At 36.0% G+C, this 25,075-nt stretch overlaps 2 protein-coding genes and 2 long non-coding RNA genes across 6 annotated transcripts; 3 read left to right on the top strand and 1 right to left on the bottom strand.

Annotated features, from left to right (window-relative positions):
• Positions 1–3,361: 3,361 nt before the first annotated feature.
• LOC114824157 (iridoid oxidase-like) lies at positions 3,362–5,533 on the top strand. The gene is made up of 2 exons (XM_029100560.2): positions 3,362–3,601; positions 4,853–5,533. Exons 1-2 carry the CDS (start codon positions 3,431–3,433, stop codon positions 5,531–5,533), a joined length of 852 nt encoding a protein of 283 aa, XP_028956393.2. The 5' UTR covers positions 3,362–3,430.
• Positions 5,534–8,372: 2,839 nt separating this feature from the next.
• LOC103407740 (uncharacterized) lies at positions 8,373–11,721 on the top strand. 2 transcript variants are annotated; one of them, XR_011579226.1, is made up of 5 exons: positions 8,373–8,674; positions 9,403–9,719; positions 10,123–10,238; positions 10,729–10,828; positions 11,524–11,721. It is a non-coding gene; the product is annotated as an uncharacterized lncRNA (long non-coding RNA). The 2 variants fall into 2 exon arrangements; XR_011579225.1 differs by having other exon boundaries at positions 10,729–11,721.
• A 650-nt stretch (positions 11,722–12,371) lies between these two features.
• On the bottom strand, positions 12,372–15,721 carry LOC139194419 (uncharacterized). Its single transcript, XR_011579227.1, has 2 exons — positions 14,650–15,721; positions 12,372–12,958 (listed from the first exon to the last, which is right to left on the bottom strand). It is a non-coding gene; the product is annotated as an uncharacterized lncRNA (long non-coding RNA).
• A 4,129-nt stretch (positions 15,722–19,850) lies between these two features.
• On the top strand, positions 19,851–22,853 carry LOC103418818 (putative pentatricopeptide repeat-containing protein At1g12700, mitochondrial). Of its 2 annotated transcripts, XM_070818260.1 has the most exons (2): positions 19,865–20,004; positions 20,130–22,853. In XM_070818260.1, exon 2 carries the CDS (start codon positions 20,178–20,180, stop codon positions 21,753–21,755), a length of 1,578 nt encoding a protein of 525 aa, XP_070674361.1. In that variant the 5' UTR covers positions 19,865–20,004; positions 20,130–20,177; the 3' UTR covers positions 21,756–22,853. The 2 variants fall into 2 exon arrangements, with proteins under 2 accessions (XP_070674360.1, XP_070674361.1); XM_070818259.1 differs by having other exon boundaries at positions 19,851–22,853.
• Positions 22,854–25,075: the final 2,222 nt, after the last annotated feature.

The following is a 25,075-nucleotide window of genomic DNA, read 5'->3' as shown; positions in this document are numbered from 1 at the left end:
TTCCAAAGAAAATACCACATCTGCCTGAGGAACATATATGGCAGGTGAGAAGGATACAAGGAAGCATGTGGAGACAAGCATAATAGAACACGTGCTGATACATCCACTACTTTGTCAACAGCAAAAGTATCCCATATCATTAGGGTCGAACGTACTATAGATTTGATGGACTTGTTTTGACCCTCAAATTCTTGAATCGGCCTTATACTCTAGAGGAAACCAGAAAACCCTCCAGCCCAATTCAAGAATAAGCATATGGAAAGTTACTTCTTCAAAAGAAAAAGTATCTCATATCATCTCTTCTCCATTTGCTTCTCCTTATCCTTGTTGCTGTTTACGACACAATGAGCATGAGAACAATCAACCGGAAGCCGAAGTTGAACCTCTGATCCAGGTTGCTTGCTTGGAAGTCTGATTACTTACCTTGTCTGTTACCTCCTTCAACAAAATCTCCTAGCTCGGTGACTTGGGGGACTCCTACTATGGGGTTTGTATCGCACTTAACCAAGCCCGAAACTACAAGTAAGCTTCAAGTGAAATTGATACATTACCTTGTGCATCTTCATCGGTTAAAGATACCACCCCTGGATGGAGGAAAAGTACTTCCAGAGAAGATGCCACATCTACATATGAGACAGATAAGGCAAGTGAAAATGATACCACACTTCGGTACTTAGAAGTTTCGTGATTACTCAATGGCTTGGATCTTGCAAGTCCCCAACCGAGAAGCTTCTCTCACTCGGGAACTTAAGGAAGCACTTTTTGTACCATACTTGACCAATCCCGAAACTACTGAGCACCGGTCAACGTTATACAGTCAAGGACGAGTTTCTCTCAAACCAGGAGGCCAATCACAACACGACACGTGTCAATGTCAGAATGAAACTAGAAACTTTCTTCTATAAATAGAGATCATTTTCTCACAATATTGCCTAATGTCATTTGTACTAAATCATTCACTAGTACTTACTAAAGGAAAGCTTGAACCTATGTACTTGTGTAAACCCTTCACAATTAATGAGAACTCCTCTACTTCATGGACGTAGCCAATCTGGGTGAACCACGTACATTTTGTGTTTGCTTCCCTGTCTCTATCCATTTGCATACTTATCCACACTAGTGACTGGAGCAATCTAGCAAAGGTCACAAACTTGACACTTTCTGTTGTACCAAAGTCCTCACTTATTTTGTGCATCAACAATATGTATAATGGAATTGGATATAGACCAGCTCTACACAGTCACTGAAAAGGAACTTTCCCTATGATCTTGTCCTGAACCCAAAAACAGAACTCATCACATATAAACCTACATTTGTTGTCTTTGCACAGTTGATAGATAGACAACAAAAGTTTAGACAATTTCGGAACATGCAATATTTTCTTTAATTGAAAAGCATGTTTTGGAGTATGCAAAATTGAAAAACCAGTATGGGAGATTTGCAAACCTGCACCACTTGTAGTGGTAATTGTTTCGGTGCCAGTAAATGGAGTTGCAAAAGTGAGGTTGGACATATCAGATGTCATGTGGGATGTAGCCCTAGTGTCAGCTACCCAAAATTGTTCTTGAAGAGCAGATGGCTGATAGTTAGTTTGCATTGCAGTAATGAAGGATGGTGGAGGTCTTCCTTGATATGAGAAATCGGCTCGGCGATAACATTGCATTGCAGAGTGACCAAACTTCCAACAGATCTGGCATTGCACTAGAGATGCGGTAACAATGGTAGAAAAATGTCGCTGAAAGCAGTCAGCAACAAGATGGCCTCGTTTGTTATAAATTTGACACACATGTATGTCATTATTGTGCGCAAGACAGGTAGAAACATGTGGTCTCGTAGGGCCTAAGATGCTAGGACTATTATTAGGACTAGAGAATATGAAATTATTACCAAAATGATGTTGGCCTCTTGCTCTCCCTCTGAAATTTTGTCCTTTATAGCATCCATAATTATAAAAACCACCAGAATTATTGTTATGGTTACCAAAATGATAAGATCCTTCAGATGAACTACTAGGATGATACTGGGTATTTGTAGGGTTAGAATGCCCTTCATCAAGCACCAAGGCCTTTCCTTTGGACACATTATTATGTGTTATCATAGCAGTAGTGAAGGATTCATGAACTGGAGCATGCTCAATAGTTGTTTCTTCAGCAAGTAACTGCTCGAAAATCCTTGAGAGATATAACATTCTCTCGACCCCTTATCACTGTACGAATGTGTTATACTCAGCAGGTAGGTAAGGATGACAATATCATCATTTCTTCAAGATCTCTCAATTTTCTACAAGAATTTAGAAAGTATGGTAACTGCTGCACAATTACAGATAGTTCAGTCTCCAAGTACGAACTTGATTCCTAACGTTTCGGTCTCTGTAACGATGAAATTAGATGATATGAATTACTTAGTTTGGCATTATCAAATGCGATTGCTTCTTGAAAGTCATGAAATTTTTGGTTTTGTGGATGGAACACGTCGATGTCCACCTTGTTTTGTTGAAGATTTAGATGTTGAAGCTGTTGAATCTAAAGCGTACCAAATATGGAAGATGCATGACAGAGGTCTCATACAGCTTCTTATTGCTACTCTCTCCACTACTGCAATGTCGTGTGTCATTGGTTGTTCCAATTTTCATGAAATTTGGACAAATCTTAAGGATAGGTTCTCTACAATTACCAAAGCCAGTATTTTTTAACTCAAGACTGAGTTGTAGAATATCAAGAAAGGATCTGATACTGTTTCTCAGTACTTATAGAGGATTAAAGATGCTCGAGATCATCTCTCTGCTGCTGGAGTTTCACCTAGGATTTGCAATTACACACACATCACTTTTCGAGAGTAATATTCAAAAAAAAAAAAAATTGAGGAAGAATTGGCAGATTCAGAGAGAAAAAGTCATTCATGCATATCATCAAACAGTTCGCGTGCAAGAAACACAACTACTTTACAGATCATACTTCGCCATACCAGTAAAGATTCAAGAAAGAAGATTTCATACCACCAACACAAAGAAATAGTTGAGAAGAGAAGATCGAAGATAATGGAAGCAACACTTGATCGGGATTGAGAAGCGTCATCCAGTCCCGGCGAGGATACCTTGTAAGAAGAGAAGCTTGAAGCTTTAACAATGGAGGTTTCACACTTAGAGAGAGAAGGGGATTGCAGAAAGTTGGAGAGAGTATGAGAAAACAATTCTTATGTATTATATTTTTTTACACTGAATCCTTACAAGCTATCTCTATATATACTACACTTTCCTTACAAACTAAGAAAGCTCATAACAAAGTTATCAGGTTAATCTATTGACACATGGCAGCACATCAGCGGTTGGATTGATCCTTTGCTTTTATACCTTTACACTTATCTCCTCCCAATATTCAAGCCGTTTGATCCTCAAGGCCTGAAACGGAGAATATTAAACATCTTTTAGAGAATGGATGCCTTTTATGAAAATATTATCAAGGAGAGTCTCCAGGAACGGGAGACGGGAAACACTATTGGGAAGCACAAATTGGACTTGTTAGATATGTTATTGGATTATAGAAGTGACAAAGAAGACGAATTAAAAAGGTTATCAAGAAATAACATCAAGGCCATGCTTGCAGTAAGTTTATTGTATTTATATATAGTCTTTGAATTAAATAACTTAAAGGAGATAGGGAGTGTGGAAATTTCGTTTTAATCTTTCTTTCGTAGGGTTACTAAATTGGTTCGAATCAGTAATGGGTCATAACAAGACCAAAAATTAGGTGGTTTTCGATTTGGTAATTTAGGATGCAATCAGTTTCTAGATATTATTTTTACGGTAATGTTAGAGAGATTAAATTTTAGAGAAATTAGTTCACATCCTTCATTTTGTTACTCCATTGATTAAAACTTTATTCCTTTTCAATTTTTTATCAAGGTCCTTAGGTATTAATAAACGTCATTAATTATTTCAATAATAAAACATTTTTTTTCTAAATTATTCATTTAGCATTAAAAATGTTACATTTGATATATTTATATTTATGGCTAAATTTTTTATCATATATTTTTAATTTGCTACCCTTTTTTAATTTGTACCAATTTTCTTTTCAGTTTTAATTTGTACCTATTAACTAATTTCTTTATGTGCCCTTTGTAGCCATATTTTCTAACTTATTTGTACCCATTTTTATTTTTGCTAAATGTACCCATGCTAATTATATGTTTTTAAATATATCAGTAGTTATTTTTAAAAATATGTTAATAATTATGTGGATACTTTATTTTCTTGCTATAATTTTGTGAAGAACAATATTACTCTAATATTTATTTTTAAGTATTTATATTTAAAAATATTTTTAGACAATATTTTAAAAATATTATTTGAATTTGTTTAAATTCATAATTTGTGTGACGTTAAATGCATAAATGCATGAGTTAAATCTCTTAAATGATTTTAAGGACCTCGATCAAAATATTTAAACAAACAAGGTTTCAATCTAACAATTAGATTAATTAGGGACCGGAACCAAAATGACCCTTAAATTTTTTTGTAGACTAAATTTGTAAATTAAATGATGTGTCAGAAATGAGTATGTTAATCAACGCTTAAGTAGTAATCCAATCATCAAATTTCCATGTCATTTTGTTTACAAAATTTAATCTAGAAATTTAGTATCCCTAGCATTACCCTTATTTTAACTCAATGTTCAATTTAAACGCTTAGGCGTTGGCATAATAATGTTAAGAGTATGAAACATCATATATTTAGGTAAGCAAAAGACGGTTTTTTTTATAAAGATTAGGTATTGAAATTATATATATACTAAACGCCTAACATTGTGGTTAATTAAAACTAAAGTAACAGTTTGGATTTTGGATATTGTAGGAAATGTTCATCACAGGCACAGAGACCACCTCAAGCAGTGTGGAATGGGGTATGACAGAGATCTTAAGAAACCATAATGTAGACAAGAAAGTTCTTATGGAGTTGGACCAAGTGGTTGGGAAGGATCGGTTTGTCGAAGAGAGAGACATCTCCAATCTACCTTACCTCCAAGCAGCAGTGAAAGAAGTTTTCCGGCTCCACCCAGCCTTCCCCCTGATCTTTCCTTGTAGAACAAATGAGGCGTGTGAGGTTTCCGGTTATCACATTCCCAAGGACTGTATTGTGTTCATGAATGTTTGGGGAATGGCAAGGGATCACACTATATGGGAAGAACCATGCGAGTTTAAACCAGGAAGGTTTATTGGGTCAAGCGTCGATGTCAAGGGACAAGATTTTAACCTATTGCCATTCGGGACTGGGAAAAGAATTTGTGTCGGAAAGCCACTTGGTCAACGCATGATCCACTTTTACTTGGCAGCATTGCTTCATGCTTTTGAGTGGGAATGTTCTTTGGAGATATTGGACAGCTTAGAAGAGAGAGTGGTGTTGGAATTTATGGTTAGCGACATGCATAGATTACAACCTAATATAGGGGACGAAGAGTACGCGAATCTGATGAAGCCATTACAAAATGATCGAGGAAGAGTCTTCTACTCAATGGGGACTTTATGTTCTCACTAGAATAGGGCTAGTTACTAAAAGAACATGTTCCTCTTGAGCAGGGACTAAACCATTTTATAGACGTGTAACCACAACCGTTTCCACCTATCATAGAAACTGTTTGGCAAAACTGCACGCCCATTTACATTCCAACGTGGGATATCAACTCACCAACATGTTTAACCTTATTGTCCTACTTTAAAGGAAAGAACACTTATTTAAATATTAACTCTAACTGATTCCAGTTTCAACTAAACCCAAAACCCTAATGAGATAAGTTTAGAGTCCAATAGGGTTCCAACATTCTCCCACTTGGACCTAAATTGATCATCCTTGTTTCGAGCCATGTTTCCACCAAAACCAATTCCTTAGTGATCACGTGAGTTAATAAATGAATAACCAATTCCTCACACATCCACCATGAGTGATTCAAGACATAGAACTTCAGAAAAGACATGCACTATCTGTTTGGGTTAATATTTAAACCTTGGGCTGTAAGTGTATGGAAGCCCAAAGATGCCAATTAAAAGAAGACTTGCCCGAAGCCCATCATCAAGCCCAGAGACAAATTGGCACCTTCCCATTAATGCATAGGCCATGTGCCTATGATTTAAATGTCAAGTGACGAAGACTAACTCACAATTAGCCAAAAAAACACTTTGCAGTGGCAATACAAGTAAAAAGTTGATGACTCACTGCCCTCCAAGTGCTTTCGGGTAAGAGCAAAACCACTGTAGTCGGGCTAATCTTCCTATAAAAAGAGGAAGAGGTCCCAAAGACAAGGACACTCAACCAATCAAACAAACAAATATATAAACTCTGCTCTCAAGCCAGATTTGCATCTAAAAGCTGTAATCAGCCCAGATCTCAATCCTTTTCAGGATCATTCCCTACAAAAGCCATATTTTGTCTAGTTTAAAAGCTCTGTTATCACCCCTAGTGACGTAGTATCGATTCCTTTGTGTAAACTTGTTTACCATCCATCTCTTTTTAGCATATAAACCCTATAAACTCAAAAGAGAAGTGATTGCAAGAAGTTTAACCTTGCCCGACAAGGTGAAATCTTGCTCAAAGCTCTTTGTTTCTTTTACAAGTTAATAGATCTACTACTTAATGTATTCTCCAATATGTATTCAAGTCATATCCATATGTTTTTCTACTTTAAGAGTCTTATTTGCATCTGGATCTAGTCACCTTAATGGATACACTTTAATTTAAACCAACCAAGAACCGAGTAAATGACTTAAAGGGATCTGGACTCTCTTCATTCGAATATACAAGACTATGAACTGAAAGTCATTGTTCGCAAGGCAAGAAAAAGAACTTAATATGGATTTAACTCATTTACGACAATCTTTTGATAACAAGAAGTCCGAGTAACTTGGAGCACAAGTAATCGACTAAACATAATCTTGTTCAACATCTGTTATACTGAGATAGCAGTGGCATGCCTAGCACTTGGTTAGTTTTGATTGCGAGCCTGAAAGCCTACACCTCAGGCCCGACAAAGGCACCTTTCAAAACTAACTCTGTCCTCTTCTTGCACAATAGCAGGCAAGAGCCCGACTACACCTCCAAAGTGCCAATCCCTTGGGGAGCTATTTTGATAGCCGAAAAGCCCTCTCTGGAGAAATCTTCGCCTGAACACTATCATAGCACAGCCACTCTGAAATCACCATATCACAAAACCATTCACGTATGATGCATAAACACGTTGGCCATAAGGGAGTTTTACCTTCTACTCCCACTAGATAAACCATTACCTTATCGTTGCTTAGTTTTAACAAAGCATCTTTAGCTATCTTTCATGCTGAAATAGTTAAAACCACCTGAAGTTTCAAATAAGCAAACAATGCTACAAGGGATATTATAATGTATAGAAACCCTAATAGCCAAACATTTGCTTATTACTAGCAATTCATGTCAAAACCAACACATAGAACCAAATCAGCAAGTTTTCTCACATTTATTTGCACAAATAGCTATAAAGTAAATAAAATCAAATTATAAGTTTACTGTCACATAGCTACTGAATCGAATAATTCCATCACTCCCATCCTTGCAAGATGCTCTTTAAACACAAAGACTTTGGTCCTTATCAAACTCCAACGAGTTTGCCTATACTTCCAGTGAAGCATCAATATTGCCATATAAAACTATGAATTTTATTGAAAACACAATGGTTTTAAATAGAAAAAACATAGTGCGAACAACACTCCCACTAATTTAGCATATCAACACATTAATGTCTAAAACACTTTCTTATAACAGTAGAATTAGATAATTATTCTAACTGGTTAGCCACAAGGATTCTTTATTGCACGCATTCTTTAAACAAGCCAAAAGAAATCCTTACGACATAAGCATATATAGTTAATATGCAAGATATAAGGCAAAACAATATAGAATTATCTCCCCATTAATCTACAACATCATAACTTGATTGTAGAACAAAAGCATATTATCATAAAATTTCCTTTTCCTTTTAACTTTCCTTAACATGCGTTCAAACATTTATGATTGAAACATAAAATCATACCAAGAGTAATCAAACAGGAAGAGCTAATGAAACCAGTAGACATATAGGTATTAATTTTAGGTCTTATTAACTATCACTACAACAAAATGGCTTATGGATACAAAATTGAGGACACAATTATTTATTTTGTGGGTATAGAACAAATTTTACACATAAAAATTTGTATTTGTTTCCTTTTCTATAAGGGCACCAACTAATGTGCCCATTCTCTACAAAGTTGGCACAAATAATTTTCTCTCTCAACTTTTTCAAAACAATGGATTCAAATATATTATTTGTGTCTATATATTACTTCAAAAGACACAATTAGTTTTTTATATTATTTTTTTGCAAGACTTATGACTCACACCTTACTGTCTCTCCCTCCCTTTAACCCACCAACACCCTTAACCAATCCACACCCCACTCTCTCTCTCTCTCTCTCTCTCCCCCCCCCCCCCCCTTAACCCACCCACCACACACTCTCTCTCCCCCCTTAACCCACCCACACCCACACACTCTCTTCCACCCGTTTCTCTCTTTACCAAATGGATTACTTTGGTCTCACACATATATATTATATGTATTTAATTTTAAAATTATGTGGATCGTCGGATTGGTTGAGATTTAAATCTCAAATCGTTGTTTTATAATTGGCCTAATTGGATAAATGGTCCCCGTGGTCATAAGGTATTCGGATGATAGCCCCTGTGGTAAAAAAATTCGGATTTAAACCCCTGTGGTCTAAGTCTGTTAGGATTTATGCCCTTCTGTTAAATAATGTTGACGTGGTTGCCACATATATGCCACGTAGCTGCCAAATGTTTGCCACGTGGCAAAAATAATAATTTTTAATTTTTTTTTTTAAAAACCTGAATTTTTACAAAAAAAAAAAAAAAAAAATAGATCTGCAAGAAGAAGAAGAGGGAAGAGGGAGAGGGAGGAGGGCGCGGGGAGAGGGCTCTGGCGAGGGGGGGAGCTGGTCTCCGGCGGGAAGAAGAAGAAGAAGAAGAAGAAGAAGAAGAAGAAGAAGAAGAAGAAGAAGAAGAAGAAGAAGAAGAAGAAGAAGAAGAAGAAGAAGAAGAAGTCCGGCGGGGCAGGGGAACGGGCGGGGGGGGGAGTTTCTGGGTTTTTTTTTTTTTTTTTGTAAAAATTCCGGTTTTTTTAAAAAAAAATTAAAAATTATTATTTTTGCCACGTGGCAGACATTTGGCAGCCACGTGGCATATATGTGGCAGCCACATCAGCATTATTTAACAGAAGGGCATAAATCCTAACAGACTTAGACCACAGGGGTTTAAATCCAATTTTTTTTACCACAGAGACTATCATCCGAATACCTTATGACCACGGGGACCATTTATCCGATTAGGCCTTTATAATTAACCCTAGTAACCTCACTCTTACCTCACCTCACCCTCACTGTCTCTCTCACACTGTCTCTCTCACCCGATTCGCCTCCTCCACCCAAATCCAAATCGAGCCCTCCATCTTCCTCTGTCCTCCCACATCAGTGGGCTCACCCAAATTCGTCGCTTGAATCGTGACTCCACCCACACCGGTCCTCAATCCTCAGTCTTCACTTCGTGAATTCGTCCCCTGAATCACGATTCCACCCACTGTCCACACCACCTCGCCCAAATCGAGCTCTCGGTCATAGTCCTCACTCACTCCACCTCACTCCACAAGGTAAGAATATCATGCAATAAACTCAACCAAAGTTCATGGATATTGTTTTATTTTGAATTCGGCTAGTGATTTTGAATATGGGTTCTGAATTAGGGCTTTTGAAAACGGTCTCTGAATTAAGGATTTTGGATTAGGGTCTCTCTCTCTCACTCCTCTCATATCTGGTTTTTCCTTTGTTTTTTTTCTTTGAAAAACACCAACACCACCCATGCATCATATTTGAGTTCATGTTTTTTTGTTTCGAGTTTATATCTTATGAGATCTGGCATATATATTTTGTATCTCGCCTCATTGCTTATGGATTTGAGTTTTGAATTTATTTTACATTTTTTTTCATACTTGCCCGCTGCATGCAATTTTGGATATGAATATGATGGATTTTTGGTTAATTCATACTGTGAAGTTTCTCGATGACTAGTTTGGTTGACCCGATCCAACTCATATTGGAGCGGTTTAGGGCCTTGTTCTCTCTGTCTCCGCAACCTCAAAGGCCATGCCCTTGTCACACCCCCATTGCCGGTTCGTATTCTGTATTTGTATGGAAGAATTTCATATCTATTATTATATTTACGGAGCCATGTTGCTTAGAATTTTAGGATTTTGGATCTTCAATTTTTGGAAAAGCGTAAGTTTTTTTTATTGATTTATTAGGAGTTGTCTTGATTCCACCCCTCCCCCAATAAGTATTTATTCGTTTTTGACTTTTCTTTTATGGTGTGGCAGCATTGAAAGAAGAGGATTTAGTAATTGGATCTAGGTAGAGATGAAACCAGAAGTGAAATACAAAAAAATGTATTCAAATGTGAAGTTCTTAAGGTGCTAATGTTTAATCATGTTAGTACAAGTTTCATCATGGAAAATGCAATATCGTTATATTGTCTATGCTAACTTAAACAAATATTTACTAGGTATGTGATTAAAATAAGCAACTCTCTTTGACCATAAATAATATACATACTTGTATATTTCTTTGATTCAGGTGACCATGATGTATATTTCTTTGATTCAGGTGACCATGAGCTGAATGTATTATCTCCAACCCAAAAGTTACTTTTACAACCCGAAGTGAGGAATATGAATCTTTGAGATGGCTGATCTGGAACTTGTAGGTACTGATTTTAATTAACTCTTTGTAGGTGTAATTTTGGACTGATTGTGTTTTGAATTTGACTATATTTGTGTTGGCTTCTAATGAATATTGTAGTGTATGTTAGCTGAGTGAGTCTTTTCTCACTGACATCAAGCTAGAGATTATGTCAGTTGGTCTTCAACAGTTTTTAGCCATGATCGCTGTTAATAGCATTAATTTCATTTGGTCAATTTCTATGGTTTGTTACAAAATGTACCCTGGTCTTTGTGTTTGAATACTGGAATCAAAATGAAGATGATAATATTTCTGCACCAAATCTGAACCTTGAGCAATTAGCCATGTAACCTTATGCAGAGTGTGATGAGTCTAAACAATGTAGTAATGCACAGTCGGTTGTTATGGAGGGTGGACTTATTTTTAATACTTGTGAACTTATTTTTTATGAGGAATATTTGTATACTTTCCTCATCCATTGTTGGTTGTTCTAGAGGGTGGAGTTGTTATATAAGAATCATCTTAAAGCAAGTGGTGGAAAGACCCTTGAAGCAAATAAGAGTCCTCCCACAAAGATATTCCCTTCTTACTTTCTTTATCCCTTCATTTTCTTTGCTCTTGTAAAGTGTGTGGCTTTTCTTTATCTTTGCATTTGTTATTCATGACTTCTGTGAGAGTCCATATACTGCATGTCATATGATTAATTCGTTTATGGACCAGCAAAAATTTGATAAGGTGCAAGGCCTGCTGGGAAGATGCATCTGTCCAAAAATGTTTGCTTTCAAGTTTTTTGTTTGTATTAGAGAGAAAATATGTAACACTACAATATATGTTTGTGAGATTCAGAAAGTGAAAGTTGGTTTCATGGTTGTAGGTTTTCTTCAATTCATGAAATTTAAAATTTTTGCATTTCCTCAATTTAGTTTCAATTTTTCAAATTTTGATTTTTTTTTTATTAATTAATTCATGTTGGCACAGTTACAATATAAGTGCCAACATGGCTGGAAAAGCTAATTTGACAAAGTTGTCAGAACAGGGGCACAAATGGGCCATTATTTGTACTTGCCTCTCTGGCACAAACACCCCTATTGTGCCCTTTAATAAATGGTGACGCCCATAGAGGGCACAGACATAAAGATAGTAGCTGCACTGTTGCTATTGGTCTATGAGCACAATTGTTGGTGATTTTTGGCCTCAAAGGGCACAAATAATTTATTGTGTGCAGTGGTTATTTTTGTTGTAGTGTATCCTACTCATTATAAAAGATCAACATGCAACCATCCAAGGCAACCATATGGAAGAGACGAAAGATTGACAATGTACGCATTGATCATATACTTATGAAACTTAATCATGTTGTCATCATTAAAATCATGATTCAACGCCAATTCTTTCAACAATAAGAGATGCAAACAGTAGAAAATAAGTTCGTGAATGGAGACTAACAATGAGGCAAAGCATATTCTGCAAGCTCGTTATTATTGAAATCAAAGTGTATAAGTGCACACATGCTTTAGCATTTTATAAATGCAACAAATTACTTTGTAGTGGTATCCCATAAAAAATGGTTTGTTGAAATAAAAGAGTATATATTAACTTTCTTCCCCACAACCACTAACTGACTTGGGCTCTAAAACAAAACTGATCAATCCTTGGTTAACCTTCACGGGTACAATATATTTGCATCAATAAGTCTCATGAAGAGACATATATCCTTGGTTAACCTTCACGGGTACAATATATTTGCATCAATAAGTCTCATGAAGAGACATATATATATATATATATCATGCAACCAATTCCATGCCACAAAACCGCAAACTATAATGTGGCTCATAATGGAAATATTTGTAACTGGAAACACATAAATTTATCCCTGGATCATATATTACACGAGTTACCTTCATAAGAAACTTTCAACACCTTTAGGCAAGATGAAGCTTTCAAAAAACTCTTGTGAAATAGAATCCATACTATGCCATCTTAATTGAACCAAAAATAACGATCCACACCTTTGGGCAAGAAGATCATCCCTTTGTTATAACTAAGATGCAAGTTTGATCAAAGAACCTTGAAATCACCATCCTAATATCAAGCAAGTCATTGCACTTTGCTTAGTTGATGCAAGTACGTGATAACTTTGATCAAATTCAACCTGAAATTAAACAGAAACAAGCACATAGAGTGAATGGCATGTATATGTGATCTAGGTGCAGAAAGCAATGATATGTTTCATTATTTTGTATTCCAAGTTCACCAAATTCAGCATTTGATCAGACATGATTTCCGATGCTTCAAAGCCAGCAGTTCAGTGCATGCTGCAAAGGCCAGGCAAGCAGCATAGTGTAGATTGTAGACTAGATAACTAGCCAATCACTCCTAAACACACTTCGAAACAAATTCCTTCTTCCAGAATGTTATGAGAAGCACATGACAACTCAAATAGTATATATGTAGTAAGCTCACCAATAATTGTTCAAGTAAAAACAATAATAAGAACCAACTCAGCAATCAAAAAAGAGTGTTACAATTAAACATATGGAAGAGATAAGACTCACTTTGATATTCAATTAATCTCAATTTTCAGCATACTTGAAAACGATTACATCATATATTATCAAGTATGAAGAATAAAATATCATGTGCGATATAGTGGTTTATATCCGTGTTTCTGCTGGCTTTGGTTGTTAAGATTCATACAAATTTCCTAAGTATAAGATTTTATAAAAAATTGCCTACATTTCATCATAGCACTCCAACTTCATTTTCAAATTCAAGTGCATGCAACAATGATTTAGTTGTATGTTATCCAGCCTAACAATCAGTTTCTGAAATGAAAAGGTTTTGATGTGTTTGCACACTTGCTTACCAATTAAATCGTGCTCACATTTCATATGCATAATAAAAATATATTGCTTTACCACATCACTGCTAAAGTGAGATTCATAATATATGTATACAATCACCGGTAGACGTATTAAAATAAGACAACAAAAACTTACTAAGCTATAATTGCACTACACCAATGACTATGTGCCAATACATATTTAGATATCAACATGTATTATAGTGCAGTCAAGAAGACATCACCTGTATGCAAAAAGTGCATCATCAAACAACATAGATTTATGTTACACCTTTGGGCAAGAAACATAAACTGTAAAATATGTATTATGCATCCTTATTTGTATAGCTATTTCACAAAAATTCACATTCCAACTAGAATCACATCTTTGGACAAGAGACTAATTAAAGTTGCCTTAAGAAATCATGAAATACTACACACTGACTCACAGTTTGAACCAATCATTATTTCTTTCTTTGGAAAGATTAGGCTCATGTAATAAATTGTTACTCACAATTTAAGTAAAAATACCTTGAACAGAACTTCCTAATAATTCTCACTTTGGTGTAAAATTATATAAACATTTGTTCAAGAATACTTTATCATGGTTGTTTCTCCTCCAAAAGCCGTTAATTTCAATAACCTCTGAGATGAGTTATCTTTATTACCATGCCTTTCAACCTGTGTTTGAAAAAATTTATACACATGAATCATTAATAACGACGACCATAAACCATAACTAAATTTTAATCAAATAAAATTCCTGATAGTCCCACTTTAGTGAAGATTATTTTATTAGGTGTCTTTAACAATATTAATCTTAAGAAGCTTGAAGATGTTAGCAATATAACAAAACATATATATATTTAACCTTTACATTTATCACCAACATCCTTTTATCTGCAAATACAGAGGAAGCAAAATGATAATAGCCATAGCAATGGAATGCCAAGATCAATTAGTTGAATAATATAATGATAAATAATTAGATAAGCATCAACCTTCACAGAGCATCCCTCTCCATTTTGAGCAACAACGCCAGAGATAGCTTTGGCAGGGAGAGAGAGAGGGATCTACTGTCGCTCTTCAAACGTGTTTTAGAATCACCGACAACAAGCCCTGATACAATCCCAGCGGGCCTTGCTCTCGCACGATCTCAAACGCCCGTTGGCACGCCAACTACTGTGCAGCGGAAACCATGTCTTTGTTACGTCTACCGGAAACATCATCGTGTCCGCCACCATGGCCGAGAATGACGCCATTAAGATCTTCAAGTTGTGCCATGGCTGAGGTTCGGCAAAACCCCTCAATTTTTTCAGGAGCTCTCTCTCCCATGCCGTGTATCAACTCTCCTCTCTTGTGGACGCTTGCCCCCTTTCATTTCTTGGGAGAGCCGAATGCTCTCACCTCTCTCACTCTGCTTCACACTATTCTTATTCAACCAAAAGCAACAACCTTTATTTCTTTTCCCTTAAATTAAGGCACGGAAAGGCAGTCCATGCCTTTCATTAAGCTTTAATGAAAAGAGCTTAGATCAAGATTATTTTAATAAAAATTATCATATTTAACTAAAAGCTCCTCAAAATTAACCATAAAGATAGAGCCTCCAGTTCTACATGGGCTGAATTACAAAGCCCAACAGAAACAAAAATAAGTTTCCAAAATTACCCCAACAAGGAGGCATAGGTCTGAAACTTGTTTGTTCTCATGAAGGAGAAAACTCAGGGCAACTCCAAGCAGAGTGTCGATCATCATTTCATTTTCTGGATTTTTCTTCCTTCATTATTGGCGCATATATCAATTTTTGAATTTCCTTGTCCAAATTAGATTCAGATTTGGAGAATAACTAGACTTTGAGAAGAAAAAAATCCCAAATTATTGAATCCAATCTCCAAAAGTACAATTAAAAAGAAACGAACAGGAAAAGAGCTATGCAATTGAATCAAGGAGGAGGACACTCAAACTGAATCCATTTTCCATGGAATTGAAAAAAACCAAAAATTCCAATTCCTTGCACCCATTTCTCCATAAAATTAGAAAGAAAAATATATCTTTACCTGTGATAGAACCACCTTCCCCAATTACAAAATCTAGAAAATAAAAAGAAAATTGAAAAAGCAGACGAGAAAGAGAGAGAAAAGTGACTTCAACCATGGTGTTCAACTTTCATAACACTGTTAATGTTAAACATTTCTAGGAAATAGTATGATTTTTTTGCCACTTTTTTAGAAAACAATGTGACCCGTTATGTTTTGAATACGTAACTATTTCTGGAAAAACTAACACGGTCTCTGCAAAAACTAACATTGTCTTTGAAAAAACTTATAGTCTCTGGAAAAATTAACAATGTCTCTGGAAAAACCTAACATTGTCTCTGGAAACAGTGACTTAGATTACAGAAACAATGTTACTTAAAATCTAGAAACAGTTTATTTTTACAGTCCAGAAACAGTGACCTATCGTTATTATTGAATAGCATGCAGATCTCAAATTTATTTTCCGGAGAAACAAACGATCAACTCCGCTGACGAACAAAAATTGAAAAACATTACCTCAAATACACTATGAATAATAACGACAATCACATTTCAACAAAATAATACAAAATATAAATTAAATAGCATGAGGATTTATATTTTTGTTTCAAAGAAAAAGAAGAAGGTTTGCAAAACAACGATAAACTTCATTAACGACGAAAATCTGGAACTCAACCTAAAAAAGTTAGGGGTAAAATCGACAAATCATAATTTATTATAGTTGGGCCGTTTTTAGTTTGACTGCTTTAATATGGGTCTTGTACTAATCATTAAACAAAACTTATAACATGGTTTTTTATTAAAACTAAAACTTTTCAAGCCATTTTCATTAGTTTTCCTTTCATTCTTCTTTGCCTTTTCACTTTAGCTTTAATCCTGTAACTGATAAAAACTTCAAGAAGCAAGCAAAAGCAATAATCTAATTTATACGTTGCCAGTAATCATCAAATCAATCTATGAAGAGCTTGCTGATGCTTTGATACCAAATGTTGGAATTTATGGTTAGCCACATGCATAGATTACAACCTAATACAGGGGAGGAAAGAGCACGCAAATCTGATGAAGCCAGGAAGAGTCTTCTACTCAATGGGGACCTTAGGTTCTCACTAGAATAGGGCTAGTTACCAAAAGAACGTGTTCCTCTTGAGCAGGGACTAAACCATTTTATAGACGTGTAACCACAACCATTTCCACCTATCACATAAACAACTGCACGTCCATTTACATTCCAACGTGGGATATCCACTCACCAACATGTTTAACCTTATTGTCCTACTTTAAAGGAAATAAGACTTATTCAAATATTAACTCTAACTGGTTCCAGTTTCAACTAAACTCAAAACCCTAATGCGATAAGTTTAGAGTCCAATAGGGTTCCAATAAGTGGGGCTTACGAAAGGAAAGAGCCCTGTTGGCATTCCTAAACCTAGATTGTCACCCTCTGTTTACCTGCAGTGATTTTTCTGAATATTGTAATATTTCAATATGGTTTTATTATCCTATAGCTTGGTTTGTGTTTCGAGAGCCATGTATGTAGCTGGCCAGTGTTGTTGTAGCTGGCCAGTGTTGTTGTTGTCTGAAGTTATTATCAACCCTTCATTTTGATGTGCAAGATAGTGTGATTATGCAATTAGACTCAAGGACATCCTATTTCATCTTCGAATATGTTTTGAGAATTTTTGTTCTCACAAGGACATCCTATTTCATCTTCGAATATTTTTTGAGAATTTTTGTTCTCTCATGATCGCATGTAACATGAGATTTAATAGTTTTGTTAAAATGTAAAATCTTGTGGCTTCTGATGAGTAACATGAGAACACATGGCACATTGAGCTTAAAGCGTGGATTAAACTGCTATGATATCCTAAAATATATGAAAATTCCACTATAAAACCAATTATGTAATAAAGACATGAAATTCCCTTACTCCCGGCGTTGAATTCACACTCAACAATTACCCAATGTGGAAACAAGCAAAGCTATAGTTGATCTCCTTGCGTCTGCAGTGCTGTTGCAGCAGTGTTTCGTGCAAAGTTTTGTCTTGGCGGCATAACAAAGTTGCAAACACATAAAATTTAAGGAAATAATCTTTAATAGAGGCAACTTTACGTTGATGATGTTTACACCAAAAATATTATTGGGCCTTAGTTTTGGATTGGTCTAGTAAGATGACTCAAAGGAAAATAGAGTTTGAGTATTTAATTTACTCTAAAGAAACAATGCATAGCCCAAACCACTTTGACTTGTCAAAGATACCAAGTCTCAGTTTTCCTTCTCGACTACTAATAGCTTTGAATGCAAAGTACTTTTACATTTTGGAGGGAAGGTGGTCATAGACTCAGCCAAAAACACTGTCTTGCTTATGCTAAACTAGGTTCACCATTCAGATATTTTGGATTACTTTCTTATTAGTGCATTACATTCTGAAAATTATTCCTAGGTCGGCTTCAAATGAATACATAGGAAGCATTGAAGAAGGAAGTGAAAGGTCTATAAATACAAGTGAAAGTCAAAGCAAAGAACACTTATATCATTCAACAAAACAAACCGCATGCTTTCAAACAAAAGCTCTCTGCCTTTACTTGTTTCATCCCCTTTGCCTTACCAAAAGATCACTTGAAACCAAAACCTTAGAACTCTAAGAATCCTTCCTTTAGACTCTAAGACCAATTAAAATTTGCTCTGCTACCATCTCTTTTTGCGTAGTATCGATATACCAGCCATTGGGTAAAGTTTGTCACTTTGGTTGAAACACTTTACGAGAAGCATCTTTAACTCGATTGAACGGCCTTAAAACCAATATGATAAGAGTTTCATTGGTTGCTTTAAGTTCATTTGTTTATGTACTTTACTTAGTTTGTGGTATTCAATATTATGAATATCACTTTCAGTCCTGTACTTACTGCTCTTTGTTACTTACTGTCTTTATTATTCTGTTGTGAATGACTGATGTTGTGTGTTTGAGTATAATTAGTTTATATTCAGCCTCATCTTAGTAGTATCTGGTATAACATCAACTAAAAATCAAAATCCGTAGCAGACAATACATTAAATAAAGAAGTTTTATTTACTTGTGGCATAGGCATCGCACATACATATAATTTAGGATAATACTAGGGAAACCAATTTTTTAAACCAATCGATGTGTCATCAATAAGAAACAAGCATGTTAAACGACACTTACTTAATAACCCAATCATCTAGTGCGACATCATTTGATTTGCAAATTTAATTTAAAAATTTGATCTCCCTAACATTACCCTATAATTTATTCTAAACATATACATCTCCGGGGACAATCCGCCGCTCCCGTCATTGATAAAGCTTGCCAAGAACTTTCCGCCGTTGTAATTGGAGTTGTGAGTGTTGAAATAATTGATGAACTGAGACACTGCGGTGCCCTGATCATACGCATAAAATTGGAAGTTGACGTAGTCAATCAAATGACCGTAGCTCTTGCACAAAGTTCTGAATGAAACGATGGGCAGTGCTAATTGTAAGCACAATGTCGTTACTTTTTCAGTCAGCACCGATAAAGGGATTTTGTAATAGGGGCAACAACAATGCAGCTCTTAAATTGCTTAGGAAGATGGAGGAAGGAGATTGCAAGCCTAGCGTAGTTGCCTATACCACCATCATTAAGGATAAATTAGTTGTCGATGCATTGAACCTCTTGTCCGAGATGATGAGTAAGGATATTGCCCCAAATTAACGTTATTACTTATAACTGTTTGATTCATGGAGTTCGTACATTAGGGGATTCGAGTTGGAAGAGGCTACGAGGTTGTTTAATGAAATGGTGAGTAAAAATATTTTTCCTCATCTCCGCATGTTCAGTATCTTGGTAGACACACTTTGTAAGGATGGTATGGTCCGGAAAGCAAAAAGCGAGGCTTAAATGATGATCGAAAGAGATATTCACCAAGACTCATATAAACATTTCAGTCTCTCTTCATGGATGGTTTATCTTTTGCAAGAAGAAATGGAAGGCAAAAAGATCCTTTTCCTGGGGATCTAGGGATGTTGTAATCATGTATGTTCATCGTATATCGTGTGATCAAAAATCATTTAAAATTTAAAATTTAAAATTTAAAATTAAATATAAATAGTAATTAACAAAATCTAACCGCACGATTTACGATACAAAAATCCCCGGTTGCCATTGAAACTTTAGAATATGGTACAACGCAGTAGAACCCTACTCGCTATTTTTCTCCTCTCCCTGGCGTCTCCGATTCTCTCATTCTGCCACAACAGGCATGCTGAGGATGATGCGCGCGGCGACTGGCATCGGCAGCAGACGGAGAGTGAAAGTGAGAGGTATGCCGCCTCTGCCTTGTCTTCTTCGTAACTTTACTCTTTTTCGATTCTTCAACAATTACTTTGCTCCGTTTCACTCTCGACCTTCTTATCCTGCCAAATCTACAAAAACCCAATTGCATCAGCTTGTCAAAGTAGCTAACCTTGACGATGCACTCCGTCTGTTCGATGAAATGCTTCAAATGCGTCCTCTGCCTTCCGTTGTCCGTTTCAATCAAGTATTGACTCAAGTCGCCAAGTTGAAGCATTACTCGGCAGTCATCTCGTTGAATGATCAAATGGGTCTGTTGGGAATTGGTCCTAATGCTTACACTCGAAACATTATCATGAATTGCTTTTGTCATCTGAGCCAAATGGGGTTTTGTTTGTCTGTCTTGGGAAAATTCTTCAAACTGGGTTTTGAACCGAATGTGGTGACATTCAACACATTAATCAATGGCTTCCTTCTCGAGGATAGAGAGGCTGATGCTGTCGGGATTCTGAATAAAATGATGGAGAGTGGTAATTGTAAGCCCGATGTGTTTACATTCAACATACTAGTTAAGGGTCTTTGCATGAAGGGTAACAACGTTGGAGCTATGCAATTGCTTAAGAGGATGGAACAAGGAGCTTGCAACCCTGACGTAGTTGTGTATAACACGATTATCGACAGCCTCTGTAAAGATACTCTGGTTGTGGATGCATTGAAACTCTTCTCAGAAATGACAAGTAAAGGTATTGCTCCCGATGTCATCACCTATAACACTTTGATTCATGGAGTATGCAAATTAGGGGAGTGGAAAGAAGCAGTGAGGTTGTTTAATGAAATGGTGAGCAAAGGTATCTTTCCAGATGTATTCACCTTCAATGTCTTAGTAGATACACTTTGCAAGGAGGGGTTGGTTGGGGAAGCAAAAAGCAAGGTTGAAATGATGACTCAAAGAGATATTGAGCCTAACACGGTTACGTATAATTCGCTTATGGATGGTTATTGCTTGCGAGGAGAAATGGATGAGGCGAAAGAAGTCTTTGACATAATGCTTAGCAAGGGGTTCGTGGCTGATACTCATAGTTACAACATACTGATAAATGGCTATTGTAAGCATAAAAGGATAGACGAGGCTTGGATACTTTTTCTGGACATGTCTGGTGGAGGTCTGGTTCCAAATACTGTTACTTATAACACACTAATAGATGGTTTTTGCAAGCGGGGCAGAATACACGATGCACAAAAGCTCTTTGCCACGATGCAAGTTTGTGGTCAACTTCCAGATGTTCAAACTTATGCTATTTTACTTGATGGTCTGTGTAAAGACCAACAACTTTCTAAGGCAATTGAATTGTTTGAAGAAACGAAAGGCAAGAGATTGGATCCAAATATTGTGGTTTACAGTATTCTTATTGAAGGTTTGTGCATAGGTGGAAAAGTTGAATGCGCAAAGTATCTCTTTAGCAGTTTGTTTTCAAAAGGACTTCAGCCTAATGTCAGGACATTTACGATAATGATTAGTGGACTTTGTAATGCAGGCCTAGTAAGTGAAGCGGAAAATTTGTTTACAGAAATGGAAGAGAAAGGCTGTTCTCCAGATAGTTGCACCTATAACACAATTATCCGGGGGTTTTTCAATAAGAATGAGACGTCAAGGGCGATGAGACTTATCCATGAAATGGTGGAGAGGGGCTGGTCTGCAGATGCGTCTACTACAGAATTGATAATTGATTTACTCTCTAGGGATGAAGTAGATCCCGCTTTGTTGGCTTTGATAAAATGATAAAGATCATTTGGATATTGGACTTTTGAAACAGATCCTTCGAATTGTCACAATGCACTTTGGAACTCTTCCACAATGTCGGCTTTTATTTGGTGCTCAAATTTTTAGCAAATATATTTGCATTCCTAAGTTTGCATTTGACCACATCATCCTTGAAAGCATTAAGATAGGAAGAAAAATATCCATCAATTCCCCCTTGGTGATTGGAGGAGTTGACCTAAACATTAAACAGTTTGTGTAGGTCTTTGAGTTTCTATCTCAGAAAATGGTCTGCAAATTTCGGTTATTTTGCCGGAATGAGTCTGCAACTGTAGTATTCAGACTTTGTTTTATAAAGAAATCATTGGGGATATTGTTTGTTAGTATGATGCTTCATTAAATTGATGGTGTGACGTACATGGGACATGTTTATTGGATGCGTAGAAGCCACACTTGCACCATTGTGATCAAACTGTGCAATTGGTTGTCGTTTTGGGATATAAAGAATCGATTGAGGAGAAGCGACGCTCCGCAATGACTACTTTTCATCCATGTGGTCTGATTGTGGCTTGTGCGTCAACCTAGTAACGGGTTTTGCTACACCAACTAGTTTACCACCTCACAGACCCCAAGATCACAGTATCCCATTATTGCAAAGGAGTAAACCACCTAACAACAAACCTTACATATATGGTCCAGTGCAGAAGAGTGAAATCAAGAAGTGCGTGAAGGAGTTAATGCAGTCTGGATTTATTAAGGTTAGCAATAGTCCCTACTCTTCTCCAGTGATTTTGGTAAGGAAGAAAGAAGGCACGTGGCGCATGTGTATGGACTATAAAAGCCTAAATTACATCACCATGAATGATCGATTTCCTATCCCTCTTATTGATAAGCTACTAGATGAATTATTTGGTGCAAAATATTTTTCGAAGTTGGATTTGAAGGCTGGATATCACCAGATTCGTATGCATCCTGATGATATCGAAAAGACTTCATTTCGAACACACGATGGACATTAATATTTTTTAGTAATGACATTTGGTTTAACTATTGCACCAGCTACCTTCCAATGTCTTATGAATGAGATTTTTTCACCCTTATCTCAAAAAGTTCATCTTAGTTTTCTTTGATGACATCTTGGTGTATGGTTCATCTTGGTCTCTACATCTATCACATTTGCAAACAGTCTTTGAAACACTGCATAAGCACAGTTTATTTGTGAAGCAATCTAAATATGCATTTGGGAAATCTCAAGTGGAGTATCTAGGCCATATTGTTTTTAAAAATGGGGTTGCTGCAGATCCTAGCAAATTGGATGCAATCTCCAAATGGCCAATCCCAACCATTGTCATAGCCTTGAGAGGGTTCTTAGGGCTAACAAGTTATTACAGGAAGTTTATACCTAATTTTGGAAAGATTATGGGACCATTAACTGCATTAACTAAGAGAGATAGTTTCTCGTGGTCAGAGAAGGCAACTACAGCATTCAACACATTGAAACATGCCATGCTTTCACCTCAAGTGCTTGCATTAGTTTCGTTAAAATGGCGGGGTCTTTTGATCTTTTCAGCAGTGAATATAGTGATTGGTTAAAGAAATAGTGAGTTTTAAAGACAATATCGTTTAGGTTATTGCCAAGAAGGAAATTTGAGAACATAGGTTTGCTTTTTGTGGTTTAAGATGTCCCAAATGTGAAAATGGGCCAATTGTTGAATCAGCGAAACTAACGTCTTCAATTCAATTGAAGAAATGGGGAAAGTGAAACGCAAAAGATAAGTCCAATAGGCAAAAAGATATAACAAAGTGTAGAAAATTAAAGTGAGATTTCATGTAAAATATTGAAGGTGGAGTCAAAAGTAAGCCTTAAGAGTGCTAATTATGATTTTTATGGGTAGAAAAAGAAAACTTAAATAGGGTGACATGTAACCTGATAATAGAGCCGTAGATAAAGACATTATTTGACTTCTTACATATAAAAAATCATTCATCCCTTTTAATGACAAAATGATTATTTTACCGTACAAACATCATTACTTTCATTCTCTTTTATCATCTAAGGATTCTCTAAACCAAACCATCGTGATGATGTTATTTATTTTCAAAATCGATTTGTTTGACATATGTTGATGACTAAACAATTTCCAAATTGAATAAATTTTTGGAAAATATTATTAGAACCTTAAAAATCTCATTCTACACTCCTCACAAGTGTATTTTTTTGGAGTGCAAAATAAGATTTTTAGAATACCAATAACAATTCCCAATTTTTTTTTTTTTTATAAAAAGATTTTAGATAATGACTAGATAACAACGAATGAGTCTAGGGGGAGTTTATGTGCTCAATATAATCATCTTTCCGCACCCTATATCAAAACTTCTTAGAGTAAATTACGCAAATCCACCTCAACTATGGGTCACACCATAATATCATACCTCATGTTTTAAACATTGCAATGTCATACCTCATTTTATGAATTTGTTGCAACGTCAGACCTCTGTTAAATTTTCTGTCAATTTCAATGTTAAATGATGATGTGGCAGGTGCGGGACCCACTCTCACACCAACTGAGTTAAAAAAATTAATTAAAGGTTATTATTTATATAACTCATTACTTTCTAAAAAATTTAAAATTCTAAAAATCTAAAGGGTAATTCTATTAACACCCCCACAGTCTTATGAAGACACCCTATACTTAAAATTTGTCACATGAACTTCCTCTTTTATCCCTATTTTAGTTAAGGAGAGAAAAAGAAAATCCAACCATCTAATTATTTGCTGGCAACCAACCACATCACACCCATCCACTTACCATGGCACCACCTTATCTAAAGTTCATCTTCTTGTTCGTATGAATTCTCTGTAACTGATATATGGCATCAATTGTCAAGACAACTAGTGCTTGTTGATATGATCTATGCTTCTGCACTTCTCACTTTCATTTTGTAGTTGCATGTTTCTACATTTCTCTGCGAGTATAAAACCTCTAAAATTTGGTGATTTTCATTGCTTGATTGAAGTGTGTTGATGCACAAAATCAGTGAAGACTTTGGTACAACAGAAAGTGTCAGGTTTTGTGACCTTCGCTTGGTTGCTTCGGTCACTAGTGAGGATAAGTATGTAAATAAATAGAGATAGAGAAGCAAACACAAGATATACGTGGTTCACCCAGATTGGCTACATCCACGGAGTAGAGGAGTTCTCATTAATTGTGAAGGGTTTACACAAATACATAGGTTCAAGCTCTCATTTTGTGAGTTCTAGTGAATAGTTTAGTACAAAATGACATTAGAGATTATTGTGGGAGAATGATCCCTATTTATAGAAGAGAGTTTCTTGTTTT

Source organism: Malus domestica, chromosome 03, assembly GCF_042453785.1.
Source record: "Malus domestica chromosome 03, GDT2T_hap1".
Lineage (NCBI taxonomy): Eukaryota > Viridiplantae > Streptophyta > Magnoliopsida > Rosales > Rosaceae > Malus > Malus domestica.
Note: the sequence above shows the minus strand (reverse complement) of the source record. Positions and strands in the feature narration are given on the sequence as shown.

Excerpts from the sequence above, each read along its gene's own strand:
- LOC114824157 (XM_029100560.2), top strand. The coding sequence starts at position 3,431 with ATGGATGCCTTTTATGAAAATATTATCAAGGAGAGTCTCCAGGAACGG. Across the intron at positions 3,602-4,852 it reads ACATCAAGGCCATGCTTGCA|GAAATGTTCATCACAGGCAC; the intron begins GTAAGTTTATTG and ends TGGATATTGTAG.
- LOC103418818 (XM_070818259.1), top strand. The coding sequence starts at position 19,944 with ATGCTGAGGATGATGCGCGCGGCGACTGGCATCGGCAGCAGACGGAGA.